At 30.7% G+C, this 17,661-nt stretch overlaps 1 protein-coding gene across 1 annotated transcript; it reads left to right on the plus strand.

The window, feature by feature from the left end:
* Window positions 1-3,949: 3,949 nt before the first annotated feature.
* LOC137820038 (aminoaldehyde dehydrogenase 1, peroxisomal) lies at window positions 3,950-8,792 on the plus strand. Its single transcript, XM_068623816.1, has 15 exons — window positions 3,950-4,450; window positions 4,597-4,739; window positions 5,167-5,247; window positions 5,342-5,490; window positions 5,663-5,755; window positions 5,835-5,958; window positions 6,087-6,152; window positions 6,338-6,404; window positions 6,588-6,664; window positions 6,889-7,002; window positions 7,446-7,523; window positions 7,610-7,761; window positions 7,873-7,933; window positions 8,026-8,132; window positions 8,455-8,792. The coding sequence occupies exons 1-15, from the start codon at window positions 4,342-4,344 to the stop codon at window positions 8,543-8,545; spliced, it is 1,512 nt and encodes a 503-aa protein (XP_068479917.1). The 5' UTR covers window positions 3,950-4,341; the 3' UTR covers window positions 8,546-8,792.
* The last annotated feature ends 8,869 nt before the right edge of the window (window positions 8,793-17,661 follow it).

The raw sequence follows: 17,661 nt of genomic DNA on the forward strand, positions 1-17,661 counted from the left end.
TTTTTGTTTTGTTATGTGCAATTTTTTATGCCAAGCATTTGTTTTATTTTGTTTTTTCATCATATTTCCAATCTATAATATTTTTTTTTCATATTGATGTTTATTCAATTTAAATGTTTTGTTTTGTTATGTGCATGCACCATTTCAATAAACAAACTCCAAAAGCTCATCCACAGTTCTTGGTAAGATTCTCTTTGAATTTACTGATACATTTTAAATGTTATGTTTTTTTCATATAGATGTTCATGCGATTTAAATGTTTTTTTGTTCTATGCAGTATTTTTTTATGCAAAAAATCTGTTCTGTTTTGAAATTTTCAATTTTCAATTTGAAATCTGAAGTATTATGGTCACTGTTATTTGTTTTCTATTGAATTCTCATAGTAGATCTTAGATTTAAGGGAAAAACTTCGTTCTTTTTGGGAATGTTAGGCCATTGATTTCTGAAGCATAAGATAAAACATTAAGCAAAGAAATTTCGACAGTGAAAGGCTTTAAGAGAGAAATGAGTGAAAGAAGAAGGTAGAAGATTAAAGCTTTTATTCTTTGTTTATTTTTGTTCCATTTCTATTTGATGAACATTTATTCTCTCATTTTCTGCTACAAAAAATACAATAAACGAAAAAACAATGAAGAAGAAACAAAGAAGGCAAAATACATTTGTGTATGAGTTAAATTGTTTTTTATTTTCCATGTTTAATGCTTTTTTAATTGCATTAGTCATTTCTCACAATTGCTTTGACTTTGTCGTTCCTATACTCCAACTAAAGTCTTTTCAATTCTTTATTTCGTATCCCATGAAGATATCTTGAATATTTTTCGTATCATGTAATGATGACCTTAATAGATATTTGATTAGTTTTATTGTTTAATGCATTGTATAAGTTGTATTAATTCATTGCTTTCTTGATAGTTGAACCCACATTAGGTTTACGTAGAGGTAAATGATTTTTCATTTTGAATGTTGTCAGGTACATTTATTATGATTTACTATTTTTTTTCATTTCACAGACTTTGTTGTTCTCATACCCCAACCTAAGGGTGGCAATGCGGGTTGACCCACCCTGCATTTGGCCTGCCCCACGCAAGGAATGCGGGCTCATTTCATTGACCCGCCCCGCATAAGAGGTAATCCGCGGGCCAGCCCGCATAAGAAAAATATTTTTTTTTTAAATTTAAAATTTCATTAATTATAAAAATACGTATTTCTACTATTGAAAAATTAAAATTTTATCCTTGTTTCAATTTATTCAATTAAGATAAAAATATAAATTCAAGTATGAGGGTTGTTAGAAGGCTTGATTAAAAATAGTTAAAGTTTTGCTTTACATTTATTTTTCCTATATATGTATTAATGTATAAGAATATCTTATCAAAATTTTGCTACAAAATATTTTAATGAAGATGACTAATTTTTTAACTATCCTATTGAGATCTCTTCTTTATATTATTTGTTTTATTAACAAATTTTAAATATAAAACTTTACTTAAAAATAAATCCCCTGTCACTCTTCATACTACTCCATGGCCCAACTAAAGGTCTGGTCCTGGGTAACCTCTAAAGTAAAGTCTCTTCTGCTTGTTTTTTCTTTTCTGACGGGTGTCTAGATCCCCTTTATTTGTATGTATTCGATTAAAAAAAAGTGATTTATTTAGGTTGATCAGACTGTATTTGTTTTAGTAGGAAGTTAGCGACAAACTTATGGGAAGAGGGTTGTTCGTTTCTGTGCGATTTTGTACATGGGTTGGATCACCCTAAAGTGGTTCTTATTTATTTATTCTTTTATTGCTGATAAAAAAAAACTAACTCCTTTAAATTATTAAAATAAAACATTATTTTTTTAATACATTAAATTCAATTTTTAAAAATAAAAAAAAATATATGTTACACTGCAATAATTGATGAATGGAGTACATTTTTTTACAAAAAATAAAATAATTATTTTTTATTTATGCGGGATAACAGGCCAACCCGCCCCACCCTGCTGTTGGCCCGTGCGGGCTGCGAGTTATGTGAGATGGGCCTAAGCGGGTCAGCGGGCTAGATTAATAAGCCCGCCCTGCACTTTTTGGTAGCGGGCTGCGGACTGACCCACTTGGCCCACCCTGCATTGTCATCCCTACACCAACCCCAAACAAAGTCTTTCTCAACTCTTTTGGAATATATATATTAATTAATAAGACTAAATTAAGTTATGTTTTTTTAAGTTATTAGTTTTAAATCGTTCATAACTCTTTCGACAATGGATCAGCGAGACGTTATTCAACTAAAAGTGTGTTATAAAAACAATTTTTCACACTTTATCTTTTTTATTCACATTCTTTCTCTAATCATGACAAATTTGCTGGACATTGTCACATTGAATTATCATTACAAGGTGGATGTTGGAAGTTACAATTGATTAGAATATTGCAAGATGGGAGACTAATTGGCAAATATCTTTGTGCATCCGAAAAACATGAGTCAATAATAATAAGGAGTGTTGGAAATCAGAAACAATATCTAAATATTATTTATTACAATTTATTATAACATGAATAGAATTTCTACTATTATGAGTTAATTATAGGAATCATGGATGATCATGAAATTTATTAGTTTTATTTTTTATTTATTTGTAGATTAGTGGGTGAAATTTATGTGTGAAGATTTGTTAGCTTTAAAATATTTAAATTCATTTATTATGCATATCAGTACCTAATTAGTCATAATAATTAGGTTGCAATTTAATTTCTAAATATCACCTAATTATTTCTTGATTATTAGATTAATTGATGGTAACCAAATCATATATTATAGATCGAGATACATGTCATTAATACAATTTTTCTAAATAATTATATTAAGAGCATGAGAAAACTTTTAAATAATAGACAATAGTTGAACATGTCAACTATAAATAAATATGCGGATAGAATCACAGCATAAAAGTCACATGTGCAGAAGTAAAGTCATACAACAAAAATTTATAACAGAAAATTATATTTTTTAAAGAATTAAAACCAAAGTTTTTTTTCCTATAAAAACTAAAACAGAAAAAGTTACGTGGTAAGTGGTAAGATCAAATCACATGCCATGCATGTGCAGTGGCACAATAATTATTTTTTACCTTGATATCTTGGTACTGCATAGTAAAAACAAACTCTTAATAAATAAATAAATTAATATTTTAACTATTTTCATTTTATTTTTTAATTTAAAATACTATAATATTATTATAAAGGTTGTTGAATAGTAGTATTATCTGTGTGGAAAACTTTTTCATTCTTTTTAACTTCAAACTATAAATTAAATATCTATCTCAATTTAAAACGTGGAGATTTCAGTCTTTTCGCTTTCATCATCATTTAATTTTTTTTATCTTTCTGTTTCGTCTTTCTTTAAAAAAATATATAAGGAATATTTGTGGTAACTAGAAAAAAAATATCTCTTTCAATAATCTGAATCACCTATTTATTATAACTTAAAAATATCATTATGTAAGAAGAAATATGCAACGAAAGCGATAGAACACGCACACTAAAAATAAGGTACTTTAATAAAGATTTTTGCACTGCAATTTTAGGTTCCGTTTTTATTTTGGAAGCTGTGCGTGGACAAAAGTTATGGCATATTAAGTAAAAATGTTATACACACGCAACTTCCACTTATTTTGTGACAGCCTCACAGATATGATTGGCCCTCTTATCACCTCAACCCAATCATAATGCCAACTATTCACACTTATTAATTCTTAACTATTTTTAATTAAATATTTCTTTTTTTATTTTATTTTAATTGAAAACTAATTACAAATTATCAAATTTATAATTTATTTCTATGCTGTTATACTATTATTATTATTATTATTATTATCATCTTTTATCAATTATCAAACAAAAAGAAGTATGCCCAAATTAAAGAATTAACAAAACACCATTTATAGCTTGAAACTACCATATACAAAACCACTACAAGCTCATAAAATCATCTGGTTATGCATTATTTTAAACATGAGAGTATATTTTAATTCTAACTTTAGAAAATCGGTTTGAAAGATTTATGTCTACTTATAAAGTTCTTATTTATAATATAAATGAGATCTCCTAAGAGAACAATTTTCTCTACCAAACCAACATCATAAGGAAGTAGGAAGACAACAACAATATTGGTACCGACAAAGAAGAAAAAATAAAAATGAAAAGGATCTCTGGTGACTCATCTCATCATCGAGAACAGATGCAGCTTCAATCATATTATATAATAGAGGAATGCTCCACTATATCATTGTTCCAGCCCCATAATACATAGCAGAGAGTGAGTGAGAAGTGAGAAGTGAGAAGAGAGAAGAGAAAAAGCAAAATGGCGATCTCAGTACCCAGTAGGCAACTTTTCATTGATGGAGAGTGGAAAGTCCCCGTCCTCAACAACCGGATTCCGATCATCAATCCCGCAACTGAAGACATCATAGGTTCCTTCTTCTTTCTTCTCTTTTCACAACTTGTGTCTAAACTTTTTCAACATCATGGGAATTTTTAATGTTTATGATTATGACACGTGCATAGTTACATAGTACTACTAGTAAGTAATGAGAACTTGTGTTTAATTGGTGTTCAGGGGATATCCCTGCTGGTACCAAGGAAGATGTTGACCTTGCTGTGGATGCTGCTAAAAGAGCCTTGTCCCGGAACAAAGGCAGAGATTGGTCATCAGCTTCTGGTTCTGTTCGTGCTGGTTATCTTCGAGCCATTGCTTCAAAGGTTGTAATTCTGTTTTTGCTTTAATCAATTAAATATGTATTTTATTTATTAAGAAGTGTATTTAGGCTAACCTTAACCTTATAAAACTATAAAATGTATTTATCTATAATAAACCAACATTATTTGTCAGACATGTACACCGACAGGAAAACATCAAAGTTACAAGTTACATCAACAATCATATTAACTTTTTGCTGCAGTTTTTATTAGATAAATCATATACACAGAATGTTATATTAATATAAAAAACATATAATTATATATTATATTTGTTTAATTTTCACAAAATTTAATACAATATAATCAAGATTTTGAGAAATAAATGTCTCTGACTTCGGGGTTTAAAAGTAAATTGATCAATAAAAATCGTAGATATTGACTTAGATGTGCATGTGTTGACACCTTACTCTGTGTGCCTTTCTCAAAGATAACGGAGAAAAAGGATGAACTAGGAAAACTTGAAGCAATTGATAATGGAAAACCACTGGATGAAGCATTGGCAGACCTGGTAAGTGGAGACGTTTATTTGCATTGAAAAAAACAATAACAGATGTTTCCATGAGTTTATTTTGCTTATTTGGGTCTGTGATAATATCTTGTAGGATGATGTTATTAGTTGTTTTAACTACTATGCTGAGCTCGCGGAAGGGTTGGATGCAAAGCAAAAGGCCCCTGTATCCCTCCCTATGGAGACCTTCAAGAGTTATATTCTCAAGGAGCCCATTGGGGTTGTTGCATTAATTACTCCATGGTATCTGATTACCTTCTTTTTCTTCATTTAACTAGTTATGAGAGGCCATGCAACATTGGCCTAGATTGTTTTTAGTTTACCTGCACAGGAAATTGATGCATTCACATTATCCAGTTGTTTAATTGAATGTCTTGAATAGCTAATGAATGATGTGATTTATGTTATGTGTTAGGAACTATCCTCTCTTAATGGCTACATGGAAAGTTGCTCCTGCTCTGGCTGCTGGTTGTACTGCAATACTGAAGCCATCTGAATTGGCATCTATGTATGTTAAAATTAACTATTGCAAATTTGATTTTTTGTTATGTTGGTTTCTTATGCTGTCATACCATTTACAATATTAGCACCTGTTTGGAGCTCGCTGAAATATGCCGAGAAGTGAACCTTCCTCCAGGAGTATTGAATGTTGTTACTGGATTAGGCAATGAAGCTGGTGCTCCTTTGGCATCTCATCCTGATGTAGACAAGGTTCAACCGCTTTTAGTTATTAGTAGAATCAAATTCTAGTTCTATTTCTTGCCAGTATTGTTTAAGTGTTGTCTATGATTTTGACAAAGCTACTGTGGAATTGTGGCTGATATTTAATTTGTCAACAGGTTGCCTTTACTGGAAGCTCTTTAACTGGGAGCAAGATTATGACAGCTGCAGCACAGCTAACCAAGGTATTTGTGAGCAGTTTTATCTTCAAATTATGTGCAATTCATATTGTCCTTCTGTTTTAAAAGCTAGAGAAGACTAAGGAACATGCATACAGAAGAAATGGTAGAAGATCATTTTTTTCTCTATTGTTCCTTTCATATTCTCTTTTCTTTGTGAGATAATGAAATATAAAATTTGTTGTTGGCAGCCTGTTTCTCTAGAGCTTGGTGGAAAAAGCCCAATCATTGTTTTTGAGGATGTTGACCTTGACAAGAGTACGTGCCTTTTATTTTGTTATGGACAGCCTATGGTTTCTTGCATTGTGGAATTATATTTCCTGTGAAACTGATTGTTTACTTGTGGATGAGTAAACTTTGGGTACCTAGAACCGATTACAGAATCAAAGTGAGTCATACACCATCTAACATTTATTTTTCTATTTTTCCTGATTCAAACAGCTGCTGAATGGACAGTCTTTGGCTGCTTCTTTACAAATGGTCAGATTTGCAGTGCAACATCTCGCCTTATAGTGCATGTAAGTGTAATAGGTAGATTTTGATTCGTCCATTTCATCCGTAACACATTTCCCTGTTCACAAACAAGTATTTGTAGCTTACTTTTCTTATTTTGCTTCATAAATGGGAAGATATTACTATCAGATATACTCTGATAGTGATAGCATTTTGTCTGTAAACTTTGTAGCAATGGCATTAGCTGAGTTTTGAACACTGGTCAAGTTAGATGTTTTTACTGTTTCAGGAAAGTATAGCAACAGAGTTTGTGAATAGACTTGTGAAATGGGCCAAAAACATCAAAATTTCAGATCCCTTGGAAGAAGGTTGCAGGCTAGGCCCTATTATTAGTGAAGGACAGGTATGTTTAATATTTATAAATTCTGCATTTATTATATTTTAATTTCGGTTACGACCTCCTCTTTATGCTTTTAAGAAAGATATGTGATTTTTTGGTTATTACACCTTGTTCCATTTCATCCCCTAATACAATGTAGTTTTGGGTTTAAGATAGTGTTTGAAGTTAAGTAATCCTGAAATCTATTGCTAACATATACTTCTGAATTTCTGATATTGTTTATTCAGATGCATTCTCTATTATCCAAAATGAAAATGTACCGTAGCGTAATATCAGTGATTGTGATAAAGTCGCATCGCATGTAGTATATAGTAATCAAGGTTATATGAAAAAAAGTTAAGTGGTTATTTATATGAAGAAAATAGGCTTTTCCTGACATTGTTAATGCACTTGTCTATAACCAACCAAGATGATGATATATCTAATATTTGGTTTATATTATTCAGTACAAAAAGATATTGAATTTTATCTCAACCGCTAAGAGTGAAGGTGCAACAATTTTAACGGGAGGGTCTCGTCCAGAGGTATGATCATACTCTTGTATTTGTGTGAGGTTTTGTGTTTCTTCATTTGTCTTCAGAAATGATGGAAATGTCAAATTTTATGGCAGCATTTGAAAAAGGGATACTTTGTTGAACCAACCATCATCACTGATGTGACTACCTCGATGGAAATTTGGAGAGAAGAAGTTTTTGGACCTGTACTCTCGGTGAAAACATTCAGTACCGAGGAAGAAGCTATTGAACTAGCAAATGACACCCAGTGAGTGAACTATTTTTCTGGAAACTCTATATTAGTTTCACCTGTAAACTACTTTTTCTTAACTTGTCCATACATGTTAATCAATGTTGTATACAATTTGTTATTTCACAGCTACGGCTTAGGGTCTGCCGTAATGTCAAAAGATCTAGAAAGATGTGAACGGATATCTCAGGTGAGAAACTGGTCCTTTGTTATCATAAAACAGACAAAACATATGAATTTTCTGTAATTCAATGCTGTATACTTTATATTACTTTGGTGCAGGCTATTAAAGCTGGAATTGTGTGGATAAATTGTGCTCAACCAAGCTTCATTCAAGCCCCATGGGGAGGCATAAAACGTAGTGGTTTTGGTCGTGAATTAGGAGAATGGTATGACCCTTATTTCCTAAATCAGCAAATGTGGAAGTCAGTTTTAGTGCCTTCGAAACTATATTTTTCAAATGTGAAAAAACCAAAACAGAATGCTCATAGCATATTCTCTGAAACTCTTTTCAATACACTTTCTTTGTCAGTTGGAATTTGCTTGGATTACTCTAGTTTGTGAATAGGACATGCCCAATGGGGAATGAGAGTTGTATATTTAGTGTACTGCTTATGAGCAATTTCTCAAATACAAATATTGATTAGGCTATATCTTAGGCTGTTTTATCATCTAAGAATCTGAGTCTATGTTTTTTTTTTATTATTTCAGGGGTCTAGAGAACTATTTAAGTGTGAAGCAAGTGACCAAGTACATATCTGATGAACAGTGGGGCTGGTATCAGTCTCCTTCGAAGCTGTGATGTAAATTGGAGTTCTAAAATCTGACATGAAATAAGGCGTGGGCGACACACAGTTGTGATAATGATCATATTTAGAAAGCATTGTATGATGTGTACAATAAAATTGTTTCATGGCTGATGGGTTGTGTTGATTATCTATTTGGTTTGAGTGGTCGCTCTCCAATGTTTGAATTTTCGGATGGCTTCATGATAAACATTGTTTTTTACTTATGAGTTTCTTTTTAATTAAAATTGAAGCTTCACCCAAGTAATCTATATTTATCTTTAATGCAAACTTTTTATATGCATTAGTTAAGTGAAGTTCTAATTATGATAGAGAACAACATTAAATGTTCCTAAAAGTGAAATAATTTGCAAAGAAGGCCATAATCTGATAAAACAATACCTGTTGTGAGCCATTTTCCAAAACTAAGTCTTTTTCCATTACCCACAACCCAGCGGCTGCCTTGCTAAAACAATGTCTGTCTTATATCGGAAACTCCTTATTCTGAAAATAATAGAAAGATATATAATTGTAATGGTGCAAATCCAAATTAAAATCATATTTATTAGATATTATCAAAATAAAAAATAAATATAAATTATTATTACACAAGAAGTATTATTGATTTATAGATTAAATATTTCATCTAATGTCACTAAAATATATTAGACTATCAGATGTGGATAATATCAACTGCGAATATGTAACCCAGATTGAGGTATCAATGTATTATAGTTTATATTCATTCTTGATTGATTTGGAAATCACAATGTAAAGAGTATTAAACAATTTGTTTAGTTACTTCTTCTTTTTTATCAGCAAAGAATGAAATTAAATTACGAGGGATACAAAAGGGGTATCCCAACCCTTTTACATAAACCAAATCACATTAAGAATCTCCAAGAAAAAAGAGATGAACGAACACCCCAGAAGCAATAGATAGATAATGTTTGTTGCATAAGCTAGACACCCTATTTCAGCTAGCATCGTGCTCGTATTGGAATACTATAAGCACTGCAAACTGCAGCTACAAAACCATCAAAAACACCCTGCCTCTATTGTTCTTATTAAAAGACACATCAAACCAGAATCCTCTATCATGTCCTTAACATTCCTTTTGACTCCTTGGCATACAAGCACATATGTCATTTCCATCTTGCACCAGTTGCAGGCCGTGACAAACCCACCAACACCTCCAACCAACTATAAATCTAGTATAGGCCGTAGTCTTAAAACTCTTGGCATTTGGGAGTCCTAATTATAACTTCTAATGCAAAACATTGGATTAAGAATCCAGTCTACGAAAGAATAAGTAAAGGAATGCACCTTGTGCTTCATCCAAAGCCAGGATTTGAGTTGAGTCTTCTGAAACACCTCCTCCGCATCTACTAGCCCTTTTTTTAATACAATCAAGTTCCTTTGGTCCCATATACACCTAATAACAGATGCCCAAACACCTTTCCATACCAGGTTTTGCTTCTTGCTAGCATTGCTCAGATAAAAACTCATAAAGTGCATATTTAAATCATTCTATTGAACAGAAGAGATACCTATCCATTTGAAGCACAAGGACCATACCCAATGTGCATATTTACACTCCAAGAAGATATGTTGACAAGACTCCTCCTTAAGCTGACACATTGCACATAACGTAGATTCCATCATCACCCCTTTCCTACTCAAACTCACCCTTGTTGGGATTCTATCCAGCAGCACTCTCCAAGCTGTCACGATCACATTTGGGAATGCCTTAATCTTCCAAAGGAAATTAAACGCATCAGATTGGGTTCCACGAGACTGCTTGGTAAGGCACTCATAAGCAGAATTCACAGAAAAAAGGCCTGATTCTTCCTTCCCCCACACCTGCACATCCACATCATTCCTTCTCAATAGTGCCCCCGATAGCAGTGTAAAGAGGTCTGCTTCTAGTGATGATTCGCACTCAAATCGGGCACGCCTCCATGTCAGCCTCCATCTCCAATCCGAATTAATCCACACGCCAACTTCACCCACTGTTTGCCCCTGGTTTAAGGATAGGGAGAACAGTCTAGGGAACAAGGATTTGATATCAGAGCTCCCAACCCACACCTCCTCCCAAAACTTAACTTTGTCTCCACACCCTAGTTTCCAGCTTAGTTCTTCTTGAAACCATCATTTTCCTCCTCCCTCCTTGCACACTTTATAGAGATCTTTCCACCACCAAGATTGGAGATTTTAGTTACTTGTTTTTGCTACTTCTCAACCAAGAATCAAGTATGTGTTTGAAAACCAAGGATCGGTACCGTGAATATCTATGGAGGCACTAATTTTAAATTTAGAAATCATTTTTAAAATATAAATTCAAATAAAAAATCAATTTTAAAATATAATTCAAACGAAATCACTTTAAAAATATTATTATAAATAAAATTAGTCTTTTTCTAAAAGCATAAATTTAGATAAATTGTTTCATAATGTTAAAAACAATTTTAATTTCACATGTATAAATAAAAAATCAAATTATAATTAATTATAAAATTATTATTTTTTTCACTAATTTTTTTAATTGCTTGATTTTAAAAGAAATATATATATATATATATATATATAACTTTTAATTGCTTGATTTTAAAAGAAATATATATAACAACAGTTAGTGGTAAAAGTCCTGTTTTTAGGTTTTGGGCTTTATTCCTTTTTATAACTTTATTTCTTTTGGTCCACTTGTTTTTTGTTTTTGGTTCCTTTTTTATTTTCTGTTGTATCTGTCACAAGCCTAATTAATTTTTCAGTATTATTAGTTGATTTCTTCTATTCTCTTGCACCTTTTTCTAGATAGTTTTCTCTTTTTCCTTCTTCTCTTTATCATTTAGGGTTTTTTACCATCGTTACAATTTATCTTGATCTGCTTTGTAATTGTAGGGTTATTCTACGAAATCTTGGTATCATCTTACTCTTATCTCTATCAGAGGAACATCTTCATTGTCCCATTTGGTCTGATCCTTGTTGGAAGAATTCTCTTCTTTAGTAATCACATTGTTAAACCGAAAAGACTTACCATTTTGGAATGGGATAATCATGCTTCTTATAATAGGTTACTACAATGTGACCAATTTTTCCACAATGAGTATAAATTTTTTTATTATTGTTACCAAACCTAAAACATTTTCTTATCTTGATTGGGAAAATAATGTTTCTAGTAACAGGTGATCTCAATATGACCATTTTTTCCACAAAAAGAACAAGTAATTGAGGATTGTATAGTAGTTTTGCTAATGGTGGGATTCATGTTTTTGATATTAGGAACTAAAAAATTATTGGTTAACTAACGTTCTTGCTGAACAACAAAGGAAACCATTTTGGTTAAGAGGGAATGAGATCCATAAGGAGAACATGTGCCTTAACATTGATATACTGGTCATTTAGACCGCAAAGAAATTGTATAGCCTGGTATTCTTTTTTTTCTTTGATAGATGACAAAATAAACATTACAAGAACATTTATTGTGACAAGTGCAGAAAGGATCGAGCCTAAAATTCTCAAGTTCATCCCAAATAATTCTTAGTTTGATGGAATATTCGGTAATAGAAAGATCACCTGGGTTTAGGGAAGAAGCTTCCATTAGAAGGTAAGAAATACGGGAAAGACCCCCTTGGAAGAATTGTGCTTTAAAATCATTCCAAATATCCAATATTTTGTCCATCCATATGATACTTTGACGTACGGGAACCGAAACAGAATGCACCAGCCAAGATACAACTATATTATTGCAGCAAGTTCGAGTCGAGAAAGAAGGGTTTATCGTTGTTGGTTGGGAAACAATGTCATGGAATAAATCAACTTTGTTTTTTGCGCTTAGAGTCGTAACAATTGGTGTTTGCTCCTATCTCAAAGTTAACAATCTTGGCCTGGATGTTAACAACGCTTCTTTGCATGACAATTTAAATGAAGAAATATATACAAAGATTCCTTCAAGACTTCATATTAATGATAAAAATTGTGTTTGTCGTCTACAATGATCCCTTTATGGTCTCAAACAAGCGAAATACCAGTGGTATGCAAAATAATCTCTCTTGATTTCAAATCACTATAATTTCTCTGCTTGCTAACCATTCTTTATTTTTGAAACATGATGGAAAAGTCGCCACTTCTGTTTTGGTTTATGTGGAAGACATTGTTTTGACAGAGAATAACCCTAAGGAAATCTATAACATAATTCTTATTCTTCATTCATCAAACTTTTTGCATAAAAATCTTAGGGATCTCACTTTTTTTTTGGCCTTAAGGTTGCTTGCAATAGTACCGATATTCACTTAAGCTAGAGAAAACATACTCTAGATATGCTTGAAGAAACATGTATGCTAGGATGGCCCTTATCTATACTATCTTGCTACACATTGCTCATCTATCTATTGACAAGGGTACTAAACTTAATGAAGAAGAAGTCTTTGCCTATAGAAGACTCATAGGTCGTCTAATCTACTTAACTAACATTGGACCTTATATTTATTTCTCTGTCAATCACCTCAACCGGTTTGTTGTTGGTCCTACCAATGAACTTCATCAAGTTGTTATGTGTGTTCACATATATCTTAAGACTACTCCTGGTTTTGGCATTTTCTTTCACAGTAGCAACACAATACGATAAAATCATATAGCGATTCATACTAGAAAATTTGTCCTCAAATAAAAAAGTCTATCATTAGTTTTTCTATTTACTTGGGTGAGGCTCTTATTTGTTGGAAGTCAAAAAAACCTACAAACTATATCAATAAACTCATTTGAAGCTAAGTATCGTGTCTTGGATACCACCAGCTGTGAAATTCAATGGATCACATATGTTACAAGATCTCCGAGTCAATCATCTCCAAACTGCACTTTTGCATTATGATACTTATTCAACTATTTTGATTGCCAACAAACAAGTCTTTTATGAGATAATCAAACACATTGAAATCAGTTGTTACATCGTATAAGGAAAAAAAATCAACAATGGGCTTACTGAAAAGCTTCCTATATCTTCTTCTCTTTTAAGAAGTTGTTTTCTTCACCAAGCATCTCCTTCCTACTGCCTTCAATACACTATATTCCAAGCTGGGAATGAAAAACATCTCTTCCCAACTCGAGGGAGGTCTGATAAAACTCTTGTTTTTGGGTTTTGGGCTTTTTTCTTTTTGTAACTTTGTTTTTCCTGTTTTAGGGCTTTTTTTCTTTTGGCCCACTTGCTCTTTGTTTTTCGCTCCTTTTTTTATTTCTTGTTGTACTTATCACAAGATTGATTAATTTTTCAGTATTATTGATTGATTTCTTCTCTTCTCTTACACATTCTTTATGATACTTCTCAATAACAACTCAAATTAGGCTTCCACAATTTGCAAACACTAAATAGTCATCTCTCGGAGAAGCAAACTTCTTTATAAGAATATACTTGTTGTGAGTTAGAGATTCTTGGTTAAGATCATTGACCGAATATCCTTAGATAATGTGGTCGACATAGTTTTCGTAGACACAATAAATGTCTTTTAACACAAAATGATTAACGTAATCACGGTATAAAATTTTACCTAAATTTTTAGATTAACCCGATAACCTACCTTAATCTCGGTCCACTGTCAAAAGTTCATCACGATCCTATAAATGTGCACATCAAGGGAAAGGTATGCATTGAACAATATTTATTACTCTCAAGTACCTCATACCAAGCTCCAACTTAGATATCGAAATACCTTTTGCAGGTACTCTACCCGCACCAATCGAAGACCGACGATCTCATGGTATCATTAATCAAGTTCAACAGTAGCACAAGAAGATAAAGAAAGAGCCGAGACATTCTCCGATAAAAACACTAAATATTTAGTGAAATTTGTGTAGAATAAGTGTTTGGTTAATGAATTTACCAAACACATTTATGGAATTTTGTGTAACTTCTACAATGATATAATCCTTCCTTAGAACAGTTTACAATAATGTGGTTCCTTTTGAGGGTGCATATAAGTGAAGATGCAATTTGCACTTTATTTATTGCTTAGTTACTACAATATTAGACTTTTTGGACCCACAAAAATGAATGGTAGGTTGTTTGATGGTGGGTATGGAATCCATGGGTTGCTTAACAAAGAAGATAAAAACGTTATCAACCATTTTTAATCACTACTTTTTCCACTACCTTGATGTAAAGTAATTGATTGTGAGGTTGGGTATTAATGTCACATGATTGGTGTACCAATTTGTCTTTCTCAGGATTTAGAATCCACACTTCCCTTTTGCCATCTCATGAAACCAACTTCATTAACAATCTGCTTTTCTTCTATTCTATGTGCTATCATCTTCTTTCTCACTCTTTTTTTCACTTCTACCAAGGCATTGCATGACCTCATTCCTTGTTAGATACTTTTTAGTGACACAATGTGAACCAACTTCCATAATTTATCATACATTTATAAATCTTTCTACTGCAATTATTAAACTTACATCTCAAACTTTGTATATCTTAAGATATATTAGATGCATGCACATCAAATGAAAAAAAAGCTTAAATTTTATCACCGTCAACGTTATTTCACTATCTTTACTATCCAACATTTTCATATATTTATTATTAAATTAATCTTTTGCAATTTTTATCAATTTGTAAAATTTAAAGTCACGAGATGTCATAGAAAAAAAATTAAATTAAATGAAAGAAGTCAATTATTTTGTGAAATTATACTAACAAGAAGATGCCACTTTTAGTTTTTCTTAACACTTTATTATTCTATTAGAATTCTAACTTATCCATAGATTTTATGACAATTCTGATGGTAAAATATGTGAAAAGTTAAATAGTAGAATTTATAAATTATTATTATTATTATTATTATTATTGAGTAGTAAAATATGTAATGAAATATAAGGTTTGGATCTACCTATTTTACCTGGAAAATAACTATTGAAAAAAATTAAGAAAATTAATGTCTACTTCATTAGTTAACACTTGTTCTGATTACAATAACTATTAATAAACTTCATATTGCAATACAGAGCACTTAAATATTTGTCATAATTGCATTCCTTTCTTTTGTTTTTCTCAAATCCAAATTCAATTTCGTTGTTAAGTTTGTGAGGTTGTCCTTCTGCAGTGTATTTAATACACTGATTTTGATATTTTAAAATACATTAAAAAAAAATTTATAATATTAAAATTAATATATTTTGAAGGCATTAGAAAAAGAACACTAAAAATCCAAAAATATAAATTTTCTCTCTCTAACTAGGATCGATGATTGCATGAACATGTTACTAGTTGCAGGTAAGGAGTTAATTAGTTATTTAATTTCCACTTTATGCCATGTACGATACATGGAGACAGATTATTGCTCCTTCCTTTTCTTGTCCTAATCATTTGTATCATTTCATACCACAATTTTCAGCCAATGCAATTAAATTAATTTTCATAGTTAATTCAAATTTTAGATCTCCTTTTGTTCTTAATCTACCTTCTCAATATTTTTAGTAAAAAAATTATTAAAATAATTTTTTATAAAAAAAAATTACGCACAAATAAATTTTTAATATAAATTAGAATGTTAAAATATTTTGTATTAACTTATCACTTAAAAACTTGTTTGTCATGTAAAAAAAAACTAGTAAAATAATTTTGGTAAGAGTCAATCCAATAATCTCTTATTATAAATATTTAAGAAGTTTAAAATTTAAATTAAAAAACAAAATCTAATTTGTTATAATAAATTGAAGAAAATTATATTTAATCTTTAAAGTAATTAAAATAAATAAATCGCCTCCAAAATCATGTAAGTAGCATTTCAAATTAAATATTTTCTTTTTAAAGTAAATAAAATGTAAAGTATAATTAGACCATGTATATGTATTAAAAAAATTTACACATTGCATTTAATTTTACTAATTTTTAATTATTAATTTTCTAACCAACCAGTACCAATGCTCTTTATTATTCAGTATTTTAAAGGTGTTAAATCAGAAATTGAGATTACTATAATTGTAAATTTTGACAAGTAGGGGATTGTAAATGCATCAATTTTTTTTTACAAGAGTAAACAAGGACAAGGTCCAAAATTAGCCAATCTGTCTATTCACACACAAAAACCACAACCTTTCAATTTAATTAGAATTAGAATATGTTTACGAATATGATTTTAAAGAGAAACGAAATAGATGTCTACACTAACACAATTACGTTATCAAAACAAAAAAAAAATTATAAAATTGTTCATATATTTTTATTTATCTTATTAAAAATATTAAAAAACATTTATTAACAATACAAAGTTTGTTCTCTCGATTTTTATTTTTTTTATCAGCAGTTCTCTCGATTTGAAAGCTCACTCTCGTCCATATATATACTTTTAAGATATACCAAATTTGTTAGTTGCATTAAGTACCTTATTTGAAATATTTTTTCTTTATATAAAGAATGTACATGCTAAGAATGTAAAAGAAAAAAAAAATGTATTTAATAGGTGCCTATATATGTATATATTCATTAAATTTTGCATTAGTATAGCTCTTTTTTTTCTTCCCACTTTTTAGTAAACTCTTATATTTATTAATGTTTTGTCTCTTTTTTTCTCTTTCCATATGAGAGGTTAATATCGTTTACACTATTATAATGGTTGTTGATCTCACCAGACTTTAACGAGGATAAAATATAAGACAGCTTATCTATTATATAAATAGTTACGTGTACATAATAAAATGAGGATTTTTTTTTCTATATTTATGTAATATTTTGATAAATATTATCAATAAATTTTGAAAAAAAAAAGTTAATCATATGAAGTAAGTGACACGATTTCATGGTAAAGAAATGATGTATAACCAATTTTAGTTTCATTAAAGTGAAGTTATACTTATTTGACACAATTTTAGTGTTGAAGATAAAGTCGTGTTTGACTCACACAACTTTTATTAATATTAGTAGATGATTGTGTTTTAATTTTATTTTAAATGAAGTCATGGCATGACTTTAATTGTGTGTGTATATTTTAATTATTAGTTTGGTACAATATTTTATTGAAGCCCTCTTTATTATCATCTTGGTATAATGCTTATTGAAATCATCTTCATAATTGTTAAGCAAATCTTTTTGACTTCAAGGAGTTTGATAAAAAAAAATCAAGGTTTCTTGTAACTTAGC

Source organism: Phaseolus vulgaris, chromosome 9 (genome assembly GCF_000499845.2).
Source record: "Phaseolus vulgaris cultivar G19833 chromosome 9, P. vulgaris v2.0, whole genome shotgun sequence".
Lineage (NCBI taxonomy): Eukaryota > Viridiplantae > Streptophyta > Magnoliopsida > Fabales > Fabaceae > Phaseolus > Phaseolus vulgaris.

What these genes read in the sequence shown, in the direction of transcription:
- LOC137820038 (XM_068623816.1), top strand. Translation starts at nt 4,342, where the DNA reads ATGGCGATCTCAGTACCCAGTAGGCAACTTTTCATTGATGGAGAGTGG. An exon ending in CGCAACTGAAGACATCATAG is followed by an intron (nt 4,451 to 4,596) that starts GTTCCTTCTTCT and finishes ATTGGTGTTCAG; the next exon opens with GGGATATCCCTGCTGGTACC. An exon ending in ATGAAGCATTGGCAGACCTG is followed by an intron (nt 5,248 to 5,341) that starts GTAAGTGGAGAC and finishes AATATCTTGTAG; the next exon opens with GATGATGTTATTAGTTGTTT.